The sequence below is a fragment of the Sylvia atricapilla genome, chromosome 1 (genome assembly GCF_009819655.1).
Source record: "Sylvia atricapilla isolate bSylAtr1 chromosome 1, bSylAtr1.pri, whole genome shotgun sequence".
Lineage (NCBI taxonomy): Eukaryota > Metazoa > Chordata > Aves > Passeriformes > Sylviidae > Sylvia > Sylvia atricapilla.
Window position 1 is genome coordinate 128,048,435 of NC_089140.1, and position 22,759 is coordinate 128,071,193.

General features: G+C 36.1%; 1 protein-coding gene across 1 annotated transcript in view; it reads left to right on the forward strand.

The window, feature by feature from the left end:
* Positions 1 to 22,021, forward strand: part of SLC26A7 (solute carrier family 26 member 7) — a 65,315-nt gene extending 43,294 nt beyond the window's left edge. The window contains exons 11-18 of the mRNA XM_066333265.1: positions 6,760 to 6,866; positions 8,994 to 9,060; positions 12,716 to 12,853; positions 14,578 to 14,626; positions 17,268 to 17,368; positions 19,649 to 19,703; positions 19,793 to 19,896; positions 21,880 to 22,021. Coding sequence (XP_066189362.1) covers positions 6,760 to 6,866; positions 8,994 to 9,060; positions 12,716 to 12,853; positions 14,578 to 14,626; positions 17,268 to 17,368; positions 19,649 to 19,703; positions 19,793 to 19,896; positions 21,880 to 21,915 — 657 coding nt within the window. The 3' untranslated portion in view covers positions 21,916 to 22,021. The remainder of the gene's footprint in view (positions 1 to 6,759; positions 6,867 to 8,993; positions 9,061 to 12,715; positions 12,854 to 14,577; positions 14,627 to 17,267; positions 17,369 to 19,648; positions 19,704 to 19,792; positions 19,897 to 21,879) is intronic.
* The last annotated feature ends 738 nt before the right edge of the window (positions 22,022 to 22,759 follow it).

Below are 22,759 nucleotides of genomic sequence, written 5' to 3' on the forward strand. Positions count from 1 at the left end.
TGTGCACTATCAGCTCAGAATAACAGTATCAGTAATATCAGTTTTATTAAAAAATAACATTTTAACAAATTATGAAGAACAAACCTAATGCTAGAGATGTGTACACAGACAGATCAAGTTAATGTGAGCAAATATGTGCCTATTTTTTGTGTGTTTTCTATCTGTTTGACATGCTTTTGCTATTGTAGCATTACTGAAGAGATTTTGGTATCCTCGTCCTCTGGGAATAGGGAATGACTACATAGGTCAACAGAACTGGAAACAATAGTAAGGAAGAAAGATATATATTTAGGGGTGCTGTAGGTGTATTGCCTTAACTTTTTCAGATTTTGCAGAGTATCTATGGTTTGAACATAGAAAAAGATTCTGCACGATGACAGGAGGAATACATCAGAAAAAGTAGATAGGTGAAAAGAGACATGGTATGAAAATCTAGTTTAATGCGAAGTCTAATTACTCTGACAGAATTTGCACAGAATTCCTAGCAAATAATAAAGGTGAATCCATGTGTAAGAAGACTCTTGGATTAGACTTTTGTGGGAGATTTTGGGTGTAATGGCCAAATCAAATGACCAATGGAACCAAAATTTCTATGCACCTACATAAATACATACATGCTGACATCCCGTATGTATTAGTTAACAATATTCAGAAAGGTATTTTGGCCACATAGTTCTTTTCTGTGGCAGGAAATACAGGTAATTGGAGTTAGTATTGGACTTTCTTGAAATCACCAGTGACAGCAGTAATGGTTAAGTCTAGACAGAATAAAACTTTTTTTTATATAGAGTACTGGGTTTTAATATGGGAAACAGAACAGAGTAAATGTCAGTGACTGTGATATTTTTTGCACTTGGTTGCAGAAAGCTAGACGTTCAGAAAACTTGTATTTGGAGGTTTCTTTTGTATTATCCAGAAGAAAAGCCCTATCTGTCATGAAATCTTTTTTTCTTCAAGCAGTAAAATTCTGAAAATATTTTCTTTCTCTTGTTTTGTATTTGATCTTCAGCTTGACCCACATTGCCAGTGACAGAAACGATGTATGATGTGGATCAAGAATTATTTTGGAAACAATGGACTTAAGAACATTGGTAGTTATGGGAGAGAGATATATCTTCTCCACTGGCTCATTGAGAGAATAAGTAGGATACTTATTACAGCAGGATATTCTGGAATCTCACTAGATTTGACACATCTTCACAGATAGACTAACCTGATTGATTTTTTGCTTTTCTGGTTTTGGCAGAAAAGGTTGTGTGAGTAGTTAGTTATTACATCTCTGACATCTGTCATAATTTCTAAGAGAGGTTATGGAATGGGGAAGTTTGCTGGGTTCATCTTTTGACTAAACATACTTGAACAATGCGTATCTCCTTTATCTTCAAGGAGATTTACCATCAGTCCTTAGCTTGATAGGATAAATCATCTGGCCTTAAATAGCATAGTTTAAAGTAAGACTATAAACATTGATCTTGTGTTGCTGCCTGCTCTGAGGAGCCCCACCAAGCCCAGTGATCTGTGTAACCGCACTGGTGTTATTTTGGCCTGAAAGGATTCACCCCAGTAACTGACAGAACACTTTAAATGAATCATTCCATCACCCAGGTTATCCAAAGTGTTTTGAAGATAGAAACCCTAACAAAACATTTGGAAATAATTACCAGTTGTCCTTTCTGGAACGGATCCTTTGAAGGGTGTGTGTCATGTAGCATTGAAGTCAGGTTTGTTTTGGTTGTAGGTCTGGCAAATGATAGTGCATAGAAATGGAATGTTCCTTCACACATCTTTAACCATCTCATTAAACACAAATTGGATGAAAAAAAAATATTTGTTGATTAGTTCTCTATAAACATAATCCTTTTAAATGTAGAAAGTATGATATGTTCAGGGGTTAGATTTGAGGAAATTCATTAGTTCCTTCCATCACAGGATATCCTGTGTTTTTATGAAATCTCTTCCTTCAGCAATGAGTGGCTTTTTCTTTCAAGTTTAAACCCCACCTCTCAAATCACATTCCATTACTTTTCAGCTACTACCCCACTGTCTTTATTCCAGAGGTCTCTTCCTGCCATTCATGGCATCCATATGAACTTCAAAGGTCTCCTGCTTCAGTTAAGGTCTTCTTGGTTGGATGACTTCAACAATCTCAGATTAATAATTGCACTATTCCACTATATATCTTATATGCATAACTGAAAGTGATTTGTCTTGATCTTTTTTTTCTGAGTACAGCCAGGTAGCTAACCTTGCCTTATCTGTAAATATATATCACTTCTCAGGTCCCCAGATCAAAATTGATTTCCTCGTCCTTTCTGTAAGCCTGATTTCTTATGCAGGCCTACTTGACTAACTTGCTGTTTTTATTCTCCAGTTTGACAATGATGGTGATACTAGTGATACTTTCCTAGTATTGCTAAAAAGGCCAGTGAAGTTCTTGTTAACTCTTGATTTTAAGGCTCAGGATCACAGATAAGTTGCCTTTTAAGATAGGCAAAAACTACTGCCTGGCAATGGAGTGCCAAAGAAAAATGTTCTCTTTGCTGTTAACAGTCGGACTTGAAAGTAACCAAAGATGGGGGAAAATACTTCAGAAGGTGATACTCTAAGTGAAAATTTATAACGGAATAAGGATCATTTTCATGAGTTAATTATATAGCAGGGATTTGAGAAGTTCAGCAATTAAATACTCTGGCATTTCAAGAGAAAAAAAAATGTTTTAAAGGTACACATATGTCTTGACCAGAAAAAGACCACAGCTGAGACAAAGCCAGGTTGCATGCCTGATTACATGCCTGACTTTTAAAGCAGGAAGAATGGCAAGAATTTATGGTCAAAATTACACATTCTCAACATTGTGTTGTGATGAGAGGCAGTTATGCATGTATGAATTGAAATTGTATGCACATATTAAAGAACATAAGGAATGGTACTAATTCAGCAGTAAAGGTAGATCCAAGAATGAGGGTCTCATTTCTGACAAATATGCTCCAAGATCTTACCATTGTGAATTTCTGAGACATGCATTGAACACCTTGTCAATCTATTTTGTCAAAACATTTAGAGGAGAGGCCCTATGAAAAGTCTTCCTTGAAATCTGGAGCTCATTAGTGCATTTTCTTGGTGTTTTTTAGAACTTCTTCAGGTATTATCCTCAGGAGGAAGGTGGCATTTTAATTTGTCATCACACATGGGTCCTGATTCATGAGAGGGCTCTGAGAGCTCTCAAGGCTCTGCTATATAAACAATTTTCCACAAAGTAGGAAACCATCTCTTCTGTGAGAATAATTTTACATCAATGACTCTATCTTATGACATCCTGGGGAGATTTTCTATTTTTCATGCATTAGTGAATATGCTAGTGTGAGTTATATTACTTGTGCTGTAGTTGGTCTCAGTGGGGTGGGAAGGAATTTGTAAATGCTTAATCCATTGAAAGCATGATTACCATATAAATTATTTTTAAAAAGTACTATTGCTATCAGTCCCTCTGTTTCCAGGGCTGTTTGCAAACAAATTCCAACTCAACCATTGTGTATGGAATGCCTGTGAAAAATTACATCAAAGGACTACCATACCACTTTATTATCATAGGATCATTTAGGCTGGAAAATACCTTTAAAGACCATCTAGTCCAACTGTTAACCCAGCACTGCCAAGTCTACCCCTAAACCATGTCCCTTAGTGCATTGGGCAGTTCCTGCTCTATGGCTATGGTGGGCTTCACTTGAACCCCAAGTTTTGATGAAGGGTGTGCTGAGGATCAATGCACACATTAGTCATTTGCCTGCAGAAGGACATGAGAACATGGCCATGTCACTCAGTTCTTAGAGCCAGAGCCTCCTCCAGGACTCCAGCATCCTCTACTGAGACAGCTCCTGAATAAGCACGACTTTAATGGCATTCTTCTTTTGGCTATATGCTGAAGGGCCTCTATTTAAGCAACTCATCACAGCCTCACAGATAGCACAGAACTGGTTAGTTGAGTCATGTTCATCTCTTCCTCCATTAAACAACAGCATAACCAGGTAGGAGTTAGATGGACTGCATCCTAAATTTTCTTCATTCTGATAACCAAATTCATTGATGGTGGTAGGAAACTGGACAGCTGTGTTGCAGACAGTTATATGTGAGGAACCTTACCCATTCAGGCAAGAACTGATCATCTCCTCGGTTTGCAATAAGACAGAGAAGTGCATAATCTGGTTTCAAACTGGTACGGAAACATTTATTATCACCATACCTATCACCATTGTTTAGCCCTAGGTTCAGAAAGTATTCTGCAACTTATTTATATGATTTTTTTCCTACCAAGTGTTGATTTTAGACTATCATCAATGGTGGCTCATTAGAGCCTATGAAATGGAAAGTCATAGGAAAGTCAATGGAAACTCAAAAGAAAAGGAGGCAGCTGCTATACACAGCCACTGTACCTCTCAGTGCTTCTGATACTTTCTGATATATACAGGAGTTGACATAAATCCATTTCTTCTGCTTGTTTCTTTTCTCCCTCTTTAGAGTTTTTCATTAAATTAGTACAGTACTTTGAAGGTGGATTTTTTTTTTGATTTTTGATATTAACATGTGCCTATAATACATTATTGCTAAGATTTGAAGAGTGATTAGATTCTATCTGTCCTGGACTATGCAATAACCATATTGAAGTAATCTGCCAAGGAAAACTTTGATATTTTTAAGACTTCTTTGTTGAACTTGGCAATAACCCATAAATTAAAAAAAAAAAAAAAAACCAAACCAAAAATGAAAAAAAAAAAAAAACCAAACCCAAACTCTATCAGATCAACATAACTTCCTTCTCCAAGTTTGATGCCACACTAATTAAAGAAGAACTGATTCCAGGCCAATACAAAGCACTGAAAGGGTGATTGGCTAATGAGAGTATGATTGTTTTGGCTCAGCCTCTATAACAATGGCAGTCTCTGATTACAGTTAAAATGTAAGATACTAGGCTGCTGGAGAGGCACTTAACTAGTACTTAAGTATTTCTTGCTTTGATTCTTCCTATGAAGACTTTGTATTGCATTTTTATGCTTTCTGTTTTCTTCTGAGACATAAGAATTTTGCTGCAGGTCTACAGAAGTGATTTCGTTAGATGTGATGAAGTTCAGGTCTCAGCTGAACTGGATTGCACTGGAGTGGATTCAGGTGTTGTCAAGGGTTCAGCCTTATTAAGATAGTCTAATTCTTGCTGTCACTGATTTTCAGGTTTCTAGTTCCATTAGCCTTTTCACATTCAGGTGAGCTTCTTTGTAAAGTATATTTGATTTATAAATCTTAGTGTTTCTTATTCATTAAGCAGAACTCAATATCTGTTGCTCATAAAGGTGGTCTTTGCAAATATTTGCACAGAAATTCATATAAGATGTCATGTTAAAATACAACTAGTGATTGAGGACAGTTTCTGAGGATGAACTACCTCCTTACCTAGCAGCCCTCCTGTTGAAGAAACGGAAGTCTTTTGTAGTAGTTAGGAATCTTGAAGATGAGGGAGGAAAAGGCTTCTCAACAGAGTCCAGTAACACTCTGTCCTCTGTGAAGCACAAGTTAGTATGGTATGACTTACATTTTGTAATTCATAAAACAACAGTTCTGAAATCTGCTCAAGCAAAATTCCTGTGGTTGGGCTGAAAATATTCTATTGTCTCTGGCTTTTGTGAGTTAAGTGCAAGCAACAGAAAGGATAATCTTAACACTGATTGTGCTGTTGTAATGTGATCTGTTATTCTGCAAACATGAACAAGCAGCACTGTAATTCTTGAAATGGGCACCTGTGGGGATCAGTATATCCAGAGGAGTGAAAATACTTTCCATTATTTTTTAACACCTTTTATATAAAGATTAGATGGCAGTCTTTGCTTAAGGCTCCCTCAAGGAAAGAAAGATGTCCTTTATTATACCAATCAGGTTGGTATAAGAAATCAAGTAATTTGCACTTTTCTTTTAATTGTAAAATCTGCATGTCTCTTAGCTGTACACATCATTATAGTATGGAAAGGAAAGTGATAATTTCTGAAAAGAAAATAATTATTTTAAGATTGAAATGTGAAAGTTTTAAATTTCTTTTTAAAGTGACTTTAGTTTCAGATAAGCTTCTGAGTGTTTTTTAAAATTGCATTTTAAATTAATCCAAGGTTTTAGTGATCAAATATTGAAAGATGGGAAGTAATATGAAATCTCACTATTTCCATTGGTGCAAATTAATTCTCCAGTAATTTTTACTTGTCATAGAGTTGTTTTAGTCAGCTGTACTCTGATAAACACCACTTTTAATCAGCCTCCTTGCAAATTATAATGCCCACTTATATGATTAGTGGAAGAAAAGCTCTCTGTATGTGACCTCATTAAAGCACGTCATTGTGTGAAAGGAAAGGAGGATTTAAAATCTATGCAGTGAAAAAGGTGACAAGAATTTGCAATATGAAAAATAAAATACATGTTTTCCAAAACAACTGAGTTTATTCTGACTTAAGCTGTTAGCACAAGTACAAATGCTATTTTAAGTGACCCTGGAAAGACCTTCTGTGAGCAGTGGGATGAGCTGTGCCATGCTGCATGTGGTCTCCCATGGAGAGGTATTACTTTAATTGCCATTTCAGTCTTCATTATTCGCCAGTTCAAAGATCCAAATGTTCACATCTGAGAAACTATCTTAGTTTTAAAAATCTTTATTTCTGATTCATAAATCACATATTGCTATAAAATTCAAAACTAATTGCTTCTTTTTTTCTCCCCTCCTTAAAGAGCATATGGGTTAGTACCTACGTGTTTACCATATGCTTTGCTGCTAATGTGGGACTGTTGTATGGTGTTCTCTGCACTATAGTAATCGTGATTTTCCGCTTTCCCAGGTAAGAAACAATTTAAAACAGTTGAACAATTGTAATGTTCTACTAGCACTTCATTACGTATTTGTTCTACATATTGCTCCACAGTCAGGAGAGACATAAGGTATACTAAATTTAACAGCTAAACTTTAGTTTTTAAATTGTAGAAAATTGCAAAATAAGACAATTCAAAAGGAAAAGTCACATCTTTCCATTTACTGTAGACTAAGGAATCTCAAAAACTTTTTATAAAATGGCATTATTTTGTGATTTCTCTGGTTATTACACATCTGTAGGATTCATTATGTGAAAGTAGCATGAAATTAACAGGAAGATTAATAATAATTTTTTCCATTAGATATTTATTTGCTCCTTAAGGAACAAGTATGTCTGGCAAGCTTTAGTAACTAAGAGCCTTTAAAAACTCTTAGGTACTATGTTGCACAGGAGTTGCTAGTTGATAATTGTACTGCCAGTATAGATTAATGACACATAACTGTACAGCTATTCCAATGTCTAAAGAAAAGTGTAAGTTCTGTGTATGACTTAGAAAATTCAGCACAAATAAACTAGAGCAATCAGAAGCTGGGGTTTTTTGAATATATTACAGTTGCTACTTTGGATCATGAGTAAAGGGAAATATAGCTGAAGTTCAGAATTGATTTGTGCTACAGAATTAATTCATAGCTCACCAGTCCTGGAAATGACTTGCTGCTTGCATGCAGTCGTTTGCATGAACATTGAATCCCACTGAAATTAAGCACAATATAGACAGCTCAATTAAATGCTTGTTAAAGTTAATGGTGTTAGACATTTGTGCACAGCTCCATTCTCACAGAATTAGTTGCAGAACCAGCATGAAAATAGTTCAAAATTTCAAGGCAGTTAAAAATTATGGGAGATAGCTTCTGCTGGAATCAACCAGTACTTTTGTGATAAGATCCTGCTACTCAGCAAACTAAAATTTTGGTAAATTCTAGTACTAAAGCAAAAGGCAAGTTTTCATGTTGCTTTTGTCCTGAGCCTGTATGTTAGAGGTTCTCCAACAGCAGAAAGGGATGAATATCTAACACAAAATTGCCTGATCTAGTGGAGACATCAGTCTGAACCTGCACTTATTAGTGTAAATTAGACTCTTCCCAGTGATCTCTGTATTCTTCAGTGAAGATGCACATGATTGTCCATACTGTCTAAAGGCATTGGACAAGGTAGCAGCCTTAAAACTGGTTTAATGGGTTAACAAGAAAACGTGTAGTCAATAGCAAAAGTGTTAGCAGAAGTGAACCAAGAAAAATACCATAGATTATTCATTGTAAAGTTTCTGTTCAGATGTCAGAGTACTGGATGCGGTATATATTATGTATCAGAATGTATTAAGGCCAGCAGCAGCTACAGGTTCATTTATGCAAATGAAGAGAGAAGAGCTGATGTTTGTAAGGCTCATTTATCTGGCCCCAACACCTGTAAATATTCCTTGTATATTGATGCATCTGTCTCAGAGAATAGATATTTCCATATCCTTCTGCAGTTAAATGTGTTCCTGTAAATGACCGGTTGAATCAGAAGATCCTATGGTCAGCTCCCTTTCCAAGGCAACTTTCTCTTTTCACTATGTAGAGACCATAGGAATACTGGCCTTTTCCAGTAAGTCCCCCATTTTGATAGCTAGAGTGCAATGTTCTGCTTTATTGTATAAAGATATATAAATTTCAATTACAAATAAAATATCTTTGTTTTTCATGACCCACAGCTATTCCACATATTTGTTTTCACTTTCCTTACAGTATGATTTTGCAGGTAAAAATATTAATTAAAGTTTTTTACTTTTGAAGCTATAGATTATATATGAGCTACCTTGACTTGAAGTAGCTCTCTGGCCAGCAAATGAAAATTAAAATTCAGATTTTATTCACAAGAGCATTTAATTTTCATATTTTCAAAGTGATCTCATAATTCTAAAATTAGCTTTTTACTCTTTAAGAGGATGATTATCAGAAAAGGTGAGGCCTGTAATCACAAAAATACTCACAGATTGCATTGTTGGACCTTTAAACTGCTATAATGTAGTTTGAGGTGTGTATCTTTTTGTTTATCCTCAAGGCTACTAATGATTTACTGTACAATTTATTTTTCTGTATATATTGATTACAGAGCAAAGACACTGAATTTGAAAAATATGAAAGAAGTGGAATATAAATACAAAGCAGAAGATAATTGTGTAAGTTAATTTCTTTTTTAACTTTTTGCTTGTGTGTGTGCTTCACTAATTCAGATTTGTTTGTTTTCTCTAGTTAGTTACCAGATTGTAATTAGGGAGTCAAGGGAATGCTTCCATGATATGACCACTTGAAATCAAAAGCCAGAGTAATATAATAGTAACAAAACTGGTTGGTCATCAGAAACTGGAATATTTTCATGGTTCTGCTGCTTGTCTGCAAAGTGAAGTTAGGCAAGTCCTCTTAGATCTATCTATCTTAGTTTAGTTGTCATTTTTAGTTTTGAATTGCTCTTTTTCAAAGTTTCCTAATGCCTAAATTTAAGGAAATATCTTGCCAGGAATGGCAAGGTCAATCTGAGCAGACAATAGCAGTCTCTATATTATTATCACTTTTAGGAAAACTCATTTGGCATTTTCATCATCCCCAATCTCTTTTCTGAAACCGTTTCTGTCACCAACCCCTCATGACCAGACTGTCCCAGAGAACACCACGAAGTGGAGCAAGAAGGGGCAGCACCACAAAATTGTCACAGTCTGCTTCACAAACTTCATCACCCTGTGCACATGAAAAATGAATGGGAGAATCTGTCCCAAAGACTGTGCTTTTAAAATTTGACTGCTTACAAACTTAAACCAACCAGTCAGATTCTTTTGGTTGTTTTCATTGCAATTATCATCAAAGTTGCCATTTGCTCAGGTCTGTGGTAAGAAGAGAAGGGTAAAGACCCAGAGAGGTGAACTCCCTCCTCCCAGATGAAATGGTAGGTCAGCAGCCAAGACAGAAGTAGAACCATGTGTCTTTTCAGCACAGAGCCACATCATCAGGACATCCTCCCTTCTCCACTGCAGCCATTTCTCCTACATCCTTTTTCCTTTCCTAGTGCTGATGAAGGGTCTTATGTATCAGTAAATCATATGCTCAGCAGTTATTGCTTCACCATTAAGAAGATCTTCTTTAAAGAATTCATTATTTCTGGCAATTGTATTCTATCAGAGCTATCTTGGGCTAAAAACCTCGACTTCCAAGGGCTCAAGGGCATTTACCGTTTTGGCATGCTGAGCAACGTTGGAATGTGAAAGGTACATAAGAATGGGGAGGATTCTGAAATGTGAATTAAAACCACTGTTGTTGAGGCCATCAATTATTAGATCACTTTTCATTCTTAATAAAAATGTTGGAGTATCTTTGTCAGAGATGGGTAACCAAAATTGATTTGCCTGGTATTTTTCACTTTGTACTATGCCTATACATTTTTTTTAAGCTTACTGCTCCCCTGCTCTTTCCCCCACTAATTCAGTACGATTAACGCCAGTAACCTAGTAATAACAAATTAGTGTCTGCAGACAGTGGGGAAAATAACCTTATGTTAGAGAAGCAAATTGCTCAAGAGCTTATTACACAAAACAAAGAAGGAAAATATGCCTTTAATTGAATTTAGAGTCACTGCGTTGCAGCAGGCATTTAGGGTAATTTTTAATGTATGAACATTAGACTGATCCAAGTTTCCCTGGTAAATAACAGATTAGACATAAACAACAGGACTTTTAAACATGAAAATATGCAACCTTAATGATCTACCCTGCCATTAAGGTTTGTGAATTTATAGGGGTTATTTCATCAATAAGAGAAAAGACACTTTAATGTGGAAAAAATCAAAGGGTATTTAGAAGCTGATGTGAAACACATTTCATCCCAGGCGTTCACTAGCACCGAACTGGTACCTGAGCAGAGCCAGTGCTGTGCAGAGTCCACAGGGCAATCACCCAGGGCACTCTAAGTGCTGGCAGGGACACACACGTGAGATACATTTCCTGCTTTCTTGGCAAGAACACAACAAAGAGGAAGTTAATTTTTTTTTTTCTCTGAATAGTTCTTGTTAACAAAGAATCAAACCAGACTCAGGAATCACTGGCTGGTCAAATTTAGGCACAGTTGACCTTGTCCATTCTGGCCAAAAATTATACCTAAGTCTGCCATCTGTCTGATCTGACCTTATGATTTGAGCCTTTTGAGTTTTGTACCTTGTACTTATGGAAGCTTGATTATCACAGGATTTGATCTTTGCACATCGGTCTTCCTCTTTTTCTTAGCTGGTATCTTCTACTTTGCCATGACACTGAAGTGTCCACTTGTCTCACCAAGGTGCGTATAGCATCATTTGTGTGGGAATCTATGGGATGTCAGAGCATTTCTCCATTTAAGCATATACCATCCTCTGTTTTGCCATTATTTTAGAGTTCTATTACATACAGACTGAGACATTTTAACTGCCAGTTGAGCTTTGCCACTTGTCTGACTGTGGCATGTTGCTGACATGGTATTTACTGCAATCGCTTTCATAGGTAAATTGTGCAAAGTCCCTACACATAGTCTGGGGTTCTTTGCCTCAGTTTGGGATGTTTGAAATGTTTCCTTTATTTTGTGGTCACTGTGGTGGTGTCTGAGAGATCCCAGCAGTCTGAACAGCAGTCTACAATAAGGAGATAGTTTATGTGGTTTGTGGTGAAGATTTCCATTTCTGTTTTGCTTGAAAGTCTGCTGGGAAAACTGCATATCTTCAGTGCAATCCCAAACAATTTTTAACTACTTAAAAAATGGTCTGTGTCAGCTCCACTTACTTGTTTTTCATTGTGACCTTGTTACAAGACTTGTTAGGAAGAAGAGAATATTGTTTGACCTATATTCTCCTGCAAATTCTTGATTTTTGTTTCCATTGTCACACAAACTGTGGAAAATAGGGAGTTTAGAAGAATTAACTTAATTCTATCCCCTACGAGACCAGTTTTTTAGCATGTCTTGCTGTTGTCCAATATATTTATATATAAATACTGATTTTCTTACTGGCTTTTGAAGGTGCTTTATAAGTAAACCTTGAGAGTGAGAGGAATAGCATTCGTTTTGTGCAAAATGTCTCCCACTTGTACCTGAGGGCTACTGAACATTAGCTGGTGTCCTTTTAATATTGTTCTGCTGTGTAACATTTATGTTTTGAGCTACACAGTCTGACTGAAGGTACTGGTAAGATAGCTGTAGCTTATTCAGTGAAGTGCAGAGACAGGCTCAAGGGCGATGGAGAGTGCTCGTGCAGATTATTGTACTGGTTGTAGAAATGTGCTGCCAAAGCTTTAAATGTGCCACTTGAGGTTAATCTGGGTCCACTAAGTATTTTCATGGAGAAGTATCTCTGTACTAAGGTCATCTTCAGATGACCAAGATGAATATTGCCAGCTTTCCCCAAACCACTTGTAGTGTTTGCCCTAAATCTTTGTGTACTTTTTTCAATATGTATTTGTCTAATAAAATATATTCCATGTCTGCAAATGTTACCTTGCCCATGCTTGGGGAATCATGCCAACTGAAAAAGTGCTATTATAATTGTTAGCTAATAGTTCTTAGTGTTATGCCTCATAATGTGTATGCCTTTTTTATGCTAAATAATACTAGATAATTTTCATTATATATTACTTGTATTTCCATTCTTACTTCAGTTATGTGTGAAGGCTGATCAATAGAATTATCTGTTAAATCCTTCTCACAGTCCAAAGCTCCTCCTAGATTAATTTACAGGTATTTTCAGTTTTTTTAAAGAAATGAGTCTGGGAGTCTCCAAATCCAAGATTAACTTTTCAGCATTGTGTTTTTTTCATTCTCCAGGAATCACTAAAACAGGTAAAAATAGTTTCAGTCAACAGCCCGTTAGTCTTTCTGAATGCCAGAAAATTTCACGCTGACCTGTTAAAGATAATCCAGAAGGATGGCATAAACAGCCAGGTATGTGCTATTGTAAACAAGGTGAGATGTGCTTTACACTTCAGTAATCACCATGACTGGGTTGAAGACCATGTTTGCTTTCCTTGCATTTCTTAGAGAATGCAATCAGATACTGAAACAGGTATTAAAAAAGTAACATTAGAAATTGTTCATTTAGAATAAAGCTAATCCTAATTTTAATAAGATTCAATGTGGACTATTTTTGTATTATTACTTGAAAATAATATCGCTTCTATTTCTGCATGTGATCCTGAAAGACATATTAAAGCATTGATCCAAAACTCCAAAATTTCTAGAAGAATTACATAACCTCAGCTGATATAAAGCTGGGATTTTAGAAAGACAGTGAGTAGCTACAAATATGATGAATAAAATGTGATTTTTTTTTCTGGGCACAAGTCCATGAGAGATGGACACTTCATTTCTAACTATAAATAATTTTGAGAGAATTAGGAAGAAATGGGCTACTTTTTTTCTCAATGGTATTGTTTCTTTTCCCTTTTTTGCACTGATTGTATTGGAAAAATAAACAGTTTACAAATTATGTATATCACATTTTTGGAGAATATGCCTGTAAGTGTAGTTTCATATAATTTCCAAATTCATCTGCACATGACTACTGCAAGTTCCTGCACCACTTCCTAAAAGGGAAAAGATAAATTATCATTTTTCTGTCAGTACCATGAAGGCATTCCGATATGATACAAAGCTTACTGTAGACAATTTCATCAAAGTTTGGCAAATTGTGCTGAGAAAATCCCCACTGTGTCTTAGATGGCTTGTTAAGACAGCAACATGTGTCTACCACCCCCGCTGTCCCTTGACAAAGAGTTGTGGTACCCATATGAGCTTAGATGGGTGGAAATTCAGCTCAGAAAATGGGATGCTTTTTTCCCTTGGTTTTGCTAGGCTGTCTGATTTGTATTAGTATGATAAAAAGCCTCCAAACAGAGAGAAATTACTTAGGATTTGCATGAAATTAATTTGAGTCAATTTAATAAGTTAATTTAATAAGTTAATTTATATGTTACTTATAAAGGAGATTTTATCCTTTGTCTCTTCTCTTAGGTACTCAGCAGTACAGCTGCCTGAAATACTGTGCTTTTTAAAAAATTTTTGTTGAATAAATGTCTTCCTGTAGCACAAAGTGGGTGCGAAATAAATGCAGTTTCAATTTTGCTTCTGTGCTCTGTTTCTGGTTTTAACTCATGTTTCTACTAAGAACTTGCATATTGAAATAATTATTGTAAAAATTAACCAGATAAATATAATTCTTTAATAAATTTACATGTCAGAAATGTTCTTACTGAAATATTTGCGTAGCAGATAAGATTGCAGCAAGTAAAAAATTAATCAAAAGTTAAAATTCTTGGCAATGATTTTATAAGATTTCTTGTCCAGAACATCTTTCCCATTTTTCGACCACTTCTTAACTAGCCCCTGCTTCCCCAAAAGCGTTGTGTTCAAAATATGCTTTCTAGTGAATCCAAACTTGACAGAGGTTGGGTCAGCTAAAAAGAAATGCAAAATAACAGTTTGAGTATGCATCTCAGTACTCTTCTAAAGTTATACCAGAGAATATTATATGTCCAATTGGCTGTTGCATAGGACATGATTTTGGAGAGAATGAGTTAACTTTGAAACTGGGAAACAGAACTCTTATGTACTGCATTGATTTCCTCTCCTTACTATGCAATGGACTGGTTTTCCTTGATATGTTCAATCATTTGTTGCTTTTATTTCAGTGTGAGCAGAACACATTGCTCTGTTCATTTTCCAATGGAAGTTGCCATGGTGAGTTTATTATATACAAACGGTGTTAAAACCAAGATGGATGCTGGTGTGCAAAATAGCTCCACATTTTTCTCTATATTTCTAGTTGCACATAAGTTTTGTGGAAATAAATATTTTCAGTTAGATCAAACATTCAATGAAGCATGAATGCTAAACAGTGTTAAACTATGTTAACCTTGGCCCAATAAGGTCCTGTTTTTCATTCTGTTTCTGACTGACTTTTTAAGATTTCAAAAGCAGGGAACCCCTTGAAAATACTTTTTCTACAGGAGTAGAAAGTTCTAGTGGAAGTCTCATTGCCCATCACACAGGGGTTGGAACTAGATGATTTAAGGTCCCTTCCAACCCAAACTATTCTCTGATTCTGTGATCCTGCTTATTACAGTGGGTTGAGAGTGTGTGTAAAGAGACAGGTAGATAGTGGGGGAAACACTTCCCATATTGTTACCTGACTGATCTTCAGACCAGGCTGAAGAGACTGTTTTGCTCTGGTCTTGGATTTTTTTGCATGCACAAGAGTTGAATGTTAGTATGAAAATGTAAAAGTAAGATTAGAACCATGTTAAATATTTGTGATCTTTAAAGCCACATAGGAGAAAATCTCAGAAAATGTCAACTGAATTGTTAGTGACGTGATAACCATCAATATTATACAGTAAATAAATACAATATATAATAGGATACCCTAGAGTTTTTCTTTCAGTTAAGGATTAAGCAGGAAACTCCACTCTTTCCACATTCTGTAACACTTAAATCAAACCAGAGCACATACATTCTCATGGGAGAGCTGCAGCAACCTTTTACAGTGGATACTTTATACAGATGACTTCATTGTGGATAGAATTAAAACAGTGTTTATTTAAAACACTTATAAGCATTAAGGCCACAGTAGAAAATTTGATTTGGAGGCTTTGTCTGAATGTTTGCGTTTGTTAACTAGACTCAGGACATTTTTATGGTATTACAGTGCTTAGTTAATTTAGGGGTGACAGAGTGCTTTGCTGTAGCATAGCAACCTATGAAAATGGTTATTGAAGATTATATTGTATTTTTTTGACCATATTGTAAAATACTATGTTTGAGAATATCTTACCAGTACATATTTCAGTTGTCTTGAAGATGAACTGGTTTGTCATATTACAAAAGTGACAGAAAGCACAAGACCTCTTTTCTGAAAGCCTAAATCCTGTCTTGAGGACTTAAAAGCTGTTGTTACTTGTACCAACCATTCTATGGTGACTCTTCATGGGGCCTTTAAAACAACAAACAGAGAAAAAAGAGAAACCTCTTTAAAGAGAAAAACAAAATGCAGAGCTTAAATGCTCAAGAAGGAGGAGAGGATGAGGACACAATCCTTAAGCTTTATGGCAGTTGTCCAGGAAAGCATAGAAATTTATGTGTTTGTCAGAATCTTTCCTTTCTCCCTTTGGGGAATACTGTCTGTATCAGCACCAAATGAAACAGGTGCTCTTGCTCATGCCATTGATCCAAAGAGGGTGCAGGCCTTTATCCCTCCATTTAGAGACCAGGCAGCCTCTACTGCAATTCAGGATGCAGCAGGGAATTATTACACCGAGCCTGGGAGATCACATGAACTGGGTTTCTATCACAGTAATTTTCAGGAGGTTCCCTTTAAAATTCCGTATTTTTGTTTGTATGTATCTATTCATGTATGTTGGACAGTACAAAGATAGTAAATGTCTGGAGATGCAAGTCCAAAAGTCTTTGGCTCTCAGACTACCATCAGAAAGGAATTACCACCATTTTAAATTTGCATCCTGGGGAAATTCCAAGTTCCCTCAATAGGTTAAAATCTTTATCTCTGCTCTGTCAAAGCCATTTAGCTTAACTCATTTTTACAATCCTTTCCTTCATATTTTACTTTTTTTTTTTTTTCATTTGCATGCATTATGATAACAAACATTTGTGCACAGAACAATGTAAATAAGATGTGCATTATTTTCTAGTTTTCCTTTTATGAAAGCTAGGAATCATTATGCTAGTTCAGGATGCATTTAGAACAGAGGATGTTTAGATTAAACCCAAAATGGCCTGAGGTTGAAGAATGAGTATAAGAACCTTGCAAATCTTACCAACACAATTTTCTTTTCCAGCATCAATATGTTATTGTGCATTAAAAAATTAACAAAGCAAAAACCAGCAGAGTAAAACCTCAGTAAATTTAAATACTCCACTTTACATATATTTCTTCCTTATGGTTGAATATTAAGTAAAGCCATAGGCAGGTGTTTAGGGACTATGGAAATCAGTGCCATATCAGAACTTAGAAGAAAAATAGATACATTTTCTGTGTGTCCCATTAAAAATCTTCCAAAGTAGCCAAGCTGACTCAATGAGAAATTCAAATTTGAAGAAGCAATTGCTTAATTCTGGAGATAACATTGCTACCTAAAACATCTCCATTAATATATTCTGTCTGTCACCACTTCTTTCCATTGCCCTAAAGGTTCTTCATTGGTTCTTCTAAAATATGGCATTTGCTTGCCTGATACCTCAGGACATAACAACAAAAATTTTATTGTGATAGTTTGGGCTTATTTTGTTGAGCTATCATCATTCTTATACCGATTTCTTGAGTATTCTCCTTTTAATTAAAATTTTTATTTTGTCAAATGTGTAGGTGAGTTGGTGCACTCATGTCACAGTGAGCGACGTGTTTTGATATTAGACTGCAGTGGACTGAATTTCTTTGATTACACTGGAGTCTCCGTGCTTCTTCAGGTACTCATAACATTAGAAACATCCTGTATATGTTATAATTATACATATGAGTTATTTGGGCCAACTAATAGTCATTTCATCTATTTCAGTGGATAAATATTTCACCAATAAAAAAGATGAACATAGATTTGGTATTAAATTATACCGTGGTTATATCTAAAATTACATCAAAATATTTCCAAATATTTTGGATAAAAGTGAAAATGGATGCATCTATATGTAATGAAGATGAGTTTTGTAACTTTTCTTTTTTATTTATTTTTTTTAAAAGTTGGTTTAGGTCATATTTGACCCTGCCATGTCAGTTGTAGAGACATGTAAATTTATCACTTTAAAATTTCAGCTTTAATTCTGTGATTTTATCTGCGTATTCTATTGTCTGCTAAGCCAGAGGTCAAAACATGATCTTCATCCTTGCAGACTGGGTTCAGGCCTTGCAAGAGTTCCAAGATGCTCCCAGAAGACTAAACCCAGGAGTCACTGTGGTTCCTGTGGTGAATGAAACTAAATCCAGATGGCAGCTGGCCATGATTTGTGTTCCCTTGGAGCCAGTCCTGTTTAACATCTTTGCTGATGATTTGGACAAGGGGATTGAGTGTACCCTCAGTCAGTTTGCAGATGAGACCAAGCTGGGTGGGAGTGTTGATCTGCTGGAGGGCAGGAAGGTTCTGCAGAGGGGTCTGGACAGGCTGGATCAATGGACCAAGGCCAGTTGCATGCGGTTCAATAAGGCAAAGTCTTGCACTTTGCACAAAAGGCCAGGTCTTGCACTTTGGTCACAACAACCTCAGGCAGTGCCAGAGGCTGGGGCAGAGTGGCTGGAAAGACACAGGTTAGTGGTGGACTTGGCAATGCCAAGGTAATGCTTGGACTCGAGAACCTTAGGTCTTTTCCAACCTAAACAATCTTTGAGTCTACGGTTCCGCATAATAAGGGGTTCTAAATCATGGATAAAAAACTATGTTCAAAAGCTGTTTCTTACATTTCCATAAGGAAAATGTAAAATTTGTGTAGTGAGTACAGAGTTAAGTGGATACAGAAGGTTTCATTTGCATAATTTTTCTGAATAAGATAGAAGATTTAAACTTGAGTTTTAGCCCAGGCCTCTTCTTCCCTTAACAATTTTCTCAATTTACTGCAGTCATTGCACAGTGAAATAAATGTTGCCTTAAAATATTTTAAATTAAAATTGCACATATAGTTCCAACATATTGGAATAGAAAAATGGAAAAATAAGGTTGATGGGAGTGACTATTAGCCATCTTTTTGAAATATAGGGCATTCAGTATATTATTAGTTAAAAAAAAAAAAAAAAAAAAAAAGTGAAACTGATTTCCAAAAGGTCTTTGAGACCTCCAACTTAAAAATTGTTTCAAAGAAGTGTTTGATAAACTTGTGAGAGGTAAATTTGGCATGGGCTGTGAAGTGCACAGATTGGTAGTGCAGCCTCTGGATAAACGGTTGGTCCAAAACCAAGTTACTCTTCCTCCTACCAAGAGGACCACATGCAACATGTCCTTGTTCTTACACTCCTTCCCAAAATATCTCTGATGTCAGAGATGGAGGATTTTTGAACTGAGTAAGATTTTTGCTTTAGTTTAAAAATAGCATATTCTGTTGGGGTTCTCACTGAATCTCAAAATTTTCTACTTCACATGGATTATTCACATGGATTATTTAAAGATTTTTTTTAAGCAGTAACTGCTTTGGATATTCCCTATTTGGCAGGAAAAATGCCCTACTCTGGTTTGAGAGGATTTGTTTTTTGTTTTCGGGGGTTGTTTTGTTTTTCTCTATCTTATTAATATTTTGTCTCTGGGGAGCTGAACACTTTCAAAGAAAGAATAAAGAACAACTTACTGCTGAATGCAGCATGATAGTTATGGTGCTTTTTTGATAGAAGTCTCAAAGTTTCCTAGGTCTGACTCCTGTCTGTATGGACTGGTAGTAAGCATATGGTAAGGACATGGGAAAACACGCTGAAAAAAGAGAACTGGAAATAATACCTCTAAAAATTACAGTCAGAAATAGCAAAACTATTAATCAAATTCAGTTTTAATTCTCAGCAGAGCTGTAGAGTACTGTAAAGAGGTGCAGGAAATCAATGCGGCTTGCTGATGTTTGCATTATAGAAGGGCTCGCTCTGGTGGCTACTGGCAGTACAGCTGCTGCAGCAGCACTCCGGGCTCTGCCTACCTTGAGTGTGGATTTTGTGTGTACTTTATTCTCTGTTGATATTTAAAACAGTTTTTTTTTTCAATTTCTTGTTTTCACACATAGATTTACATGGACTGTAAAAACAGATACATCGATGTGTTGCTAGCACACTGCAAAGGCAAGTATCAGCTTAGAGTAAGAATTTTAACATGATGGTTTATATATCCTCACTACCTTCTCAGTGCTCATGTGTTTGTTTTATTGCAGCTTCCTTGATAAAAGCAATGCAGTACGGTGGAAATCTTGACTCTGAAAACCCTGTATTTTTTGAATCTATTTCTTCAGCAATTGATGCCATTCATATTCACAGGGTAAGACTTACAAGCAAGAGTAAGTGAAGCCTGGTAGGCTTCTTGGATGCTCACAGCAATTTCTTAAAGTCTGGGAAAGTCTTACTTACCCAAGTGAACCTTTTATGTAGAAACCTTTTATCTGTCTGTACTCTACAACTGGTCCTCAGCCTGAGGAATGCAGTTTTCCTTTTATTTTTTGTTGCTAGCATTCTCTTCCCATCATCATGTCTCCTTTTGAAACAACATCTCGATCTTCTATGATAAATCCAGAGCAGCTGTCCTGTGGTGCTTTATCTGGGCTCATTCTCCACTGCAAAGATTTAAGTCATTTAGAAACACCTAACACAGCCTCTTGGTGAGAGATTAACTCACAGCCAGTTCTGCATTCCTGAAACTACACTCCTGTTCCTCAGCCTGGGATGCTTGAAGCTGCTTCAAACACCACAGCACTGGTCTGACTGAAACAGTTCTGGGTCCCCAGCTAGTTTGGTTTGAGTCAGAAATCTTGTCTCTGCCCTGCACTGCACCATGAATGCCATGTTGGCTCACTGGTGGAAAAAGGAGAATTGCATGAAGTGGAAGGGAGGCTTGAGTATCTATTCACTTGCTCAATGATCTTGCATTCCTTTTTAAAAAGATTGTAAACCTGGTTTTTCCTCTTGAAGTATGTGATCCTTTTCCACTGTCATGGCAGTGTAAGTGAGCGTTCATTAAAAGCAGTGTGCTTTCCTGTGGTTTTATTTATGATTTAAACATGGCTAGAGCTTGGCTCAGAGCCTTCTCCAAGAGACATTAAAGTCATCATGGTCTGTGGTTTGGTTGTTTGTCTTTTCTTTCTTCACTTTGTATTTTACTAATTAAATCAGACTTGCCTATGGACAAAAACCACTTTCCATTGATTTATCCAGATTAAGGTGAATTGGCACAGTTGATCTAGTGAATTGACCAGAAAAACATGTTCTAGTCAGTGCTTTCCAGCATTTTTCAGCAATTTTCATATTTCAAAAAATAATTTGTTGAAATGGTAACTGCAGGCAAAAATAATGGGGTTGGCTGTTATACATTTTGTCTGGGTCTGATTAGATGAATTAGAATGATGGTTGTGTTATAAAATGTCTGCATTTTTATTGACATTATTAATATTCCTAACATTCTTGTAAGATAGTTATGTACTAGGAGTCCCATTTTATGGAACTGGGAGGTGGACAGACCAGGACAAATGTTCATAATAAAAAGGGAGAGTTAAAACTCAAAGGAACTGATTGCTAGTTTCTACCAGAGCTGCTAGGCAAATTAAACCTCTGCATAGTGGCTTAGCAGTTTAGTCTGAAAGGCTGGAATGCAGCTTCAAATTTTAAATGTAATTATGAACAGTGTATAAATATACTGCAAATACTTCTTCAGAGTATTCACAGTATGTGCTTCAGGGATTTTAATGTGTTCATTGTTTTGAACACCTGAAAATAAGGTGGACAGGAGTGAAAAGACAGGGTGAACTGCAACAGCACCACCACACTATAGCTACCAGTCTGTATACTCCTCCTGCGCCTTTTTAAGGTACTGAGGTCAGTAGGACTTTTGAATAGTAACATGGAACAGGCAGAATAGGGTAGAAAAAAATGAGAAAAGAGTTGAAGACTAACAGAAAGTGATTTGTTCCGATTTACATTTCAGCTTCCCCATATAGCAGGAAATAGTCTTCCACTGTCAGAAATGTAGAGCTAAGAGGGCTTTGCGGTTCATTTTCATCTTTGCTGCTGCTCAAAAATGCAAAGATGTTCTTATCTACATGCTCCAATGAATATGTTGTGTGGTTCTCATTTTTATGTTCATAAATTGATATTTGCCTGTTACTTTATGCAGGTAATCATAAATAACTTTTTTAAATATTCATTTTTATAATAGTGGGATTTTCAAGCTAGCACTCCTTCATCTCATAATTTTACATTATATTATAGAAAAACATTATAATAATCTTTTTTTCTGTTTTTCTCAATTTAGAATTACAGCAAGTTCAGTGAACAGAGTGAAGTGTGATGCCCACCCATTGAGCATAGCAAGTTTCATCTGCTCATATTCAAAATGAACTACATCATGACTTCTCCTTCACTTTTTTCTCCAGTGAATCTCATAGACGATGTTTAATATATGTGTAATACATTCAGTAATGACAGATCTGCCTTTCAGAAAGAAAATTTTTCAGATGCAATCACTCAGAGAATTTTTATGCTATTGTTCTATAGTGATTTTATAAAATATTTTTATATACATTTAGATACAAATTATTAGAAGGCAGACATGAGGTACTGTGTTTACCAGTTAGATGTATTCTTTAGGTATCTTCTATTGTAACATTAGTTGTAATGTGCATCAGTAGTTTTGTATAAAGAATAGAGACATTATGAATTCTTAAAAGAGTATAACCAACACAGTATCTGCAGGAAGGCATATATCAATGCATACTTTTTCTAATGGCTTTACTTACTCTTTCCCCTGCTCAAGACAGCCATTCGCAGTAACAGCATCATATCACAGCTATCATATGCTTCCACTTTTTGTACTTGGTGTAGTATGCTTTTTAATGTCTGCCCAGATCAATGGGAGAACTCACATGTATCTGCAGAGAAGACAGATGCACGTTGACTAAGAACACTGGATTGCCTCCATCTCTACTAATTGTCTTGTGCTATTATGTTTTGCTATATTTTCAAAGCCACAGGTATTCTTTAGCTCAGACAGAAGAGGAAAAACTGGTAATATTTTTCCAAAACTTCTTTTTTCCAGCACATTTTTTCCAGTCTGCATTTCCAGTTTGAGCTGTGATTTGTTTGGTATTGAAATCCACAGCTGAGGCAGCTCAAAAGGTGATTGTAGCGACACT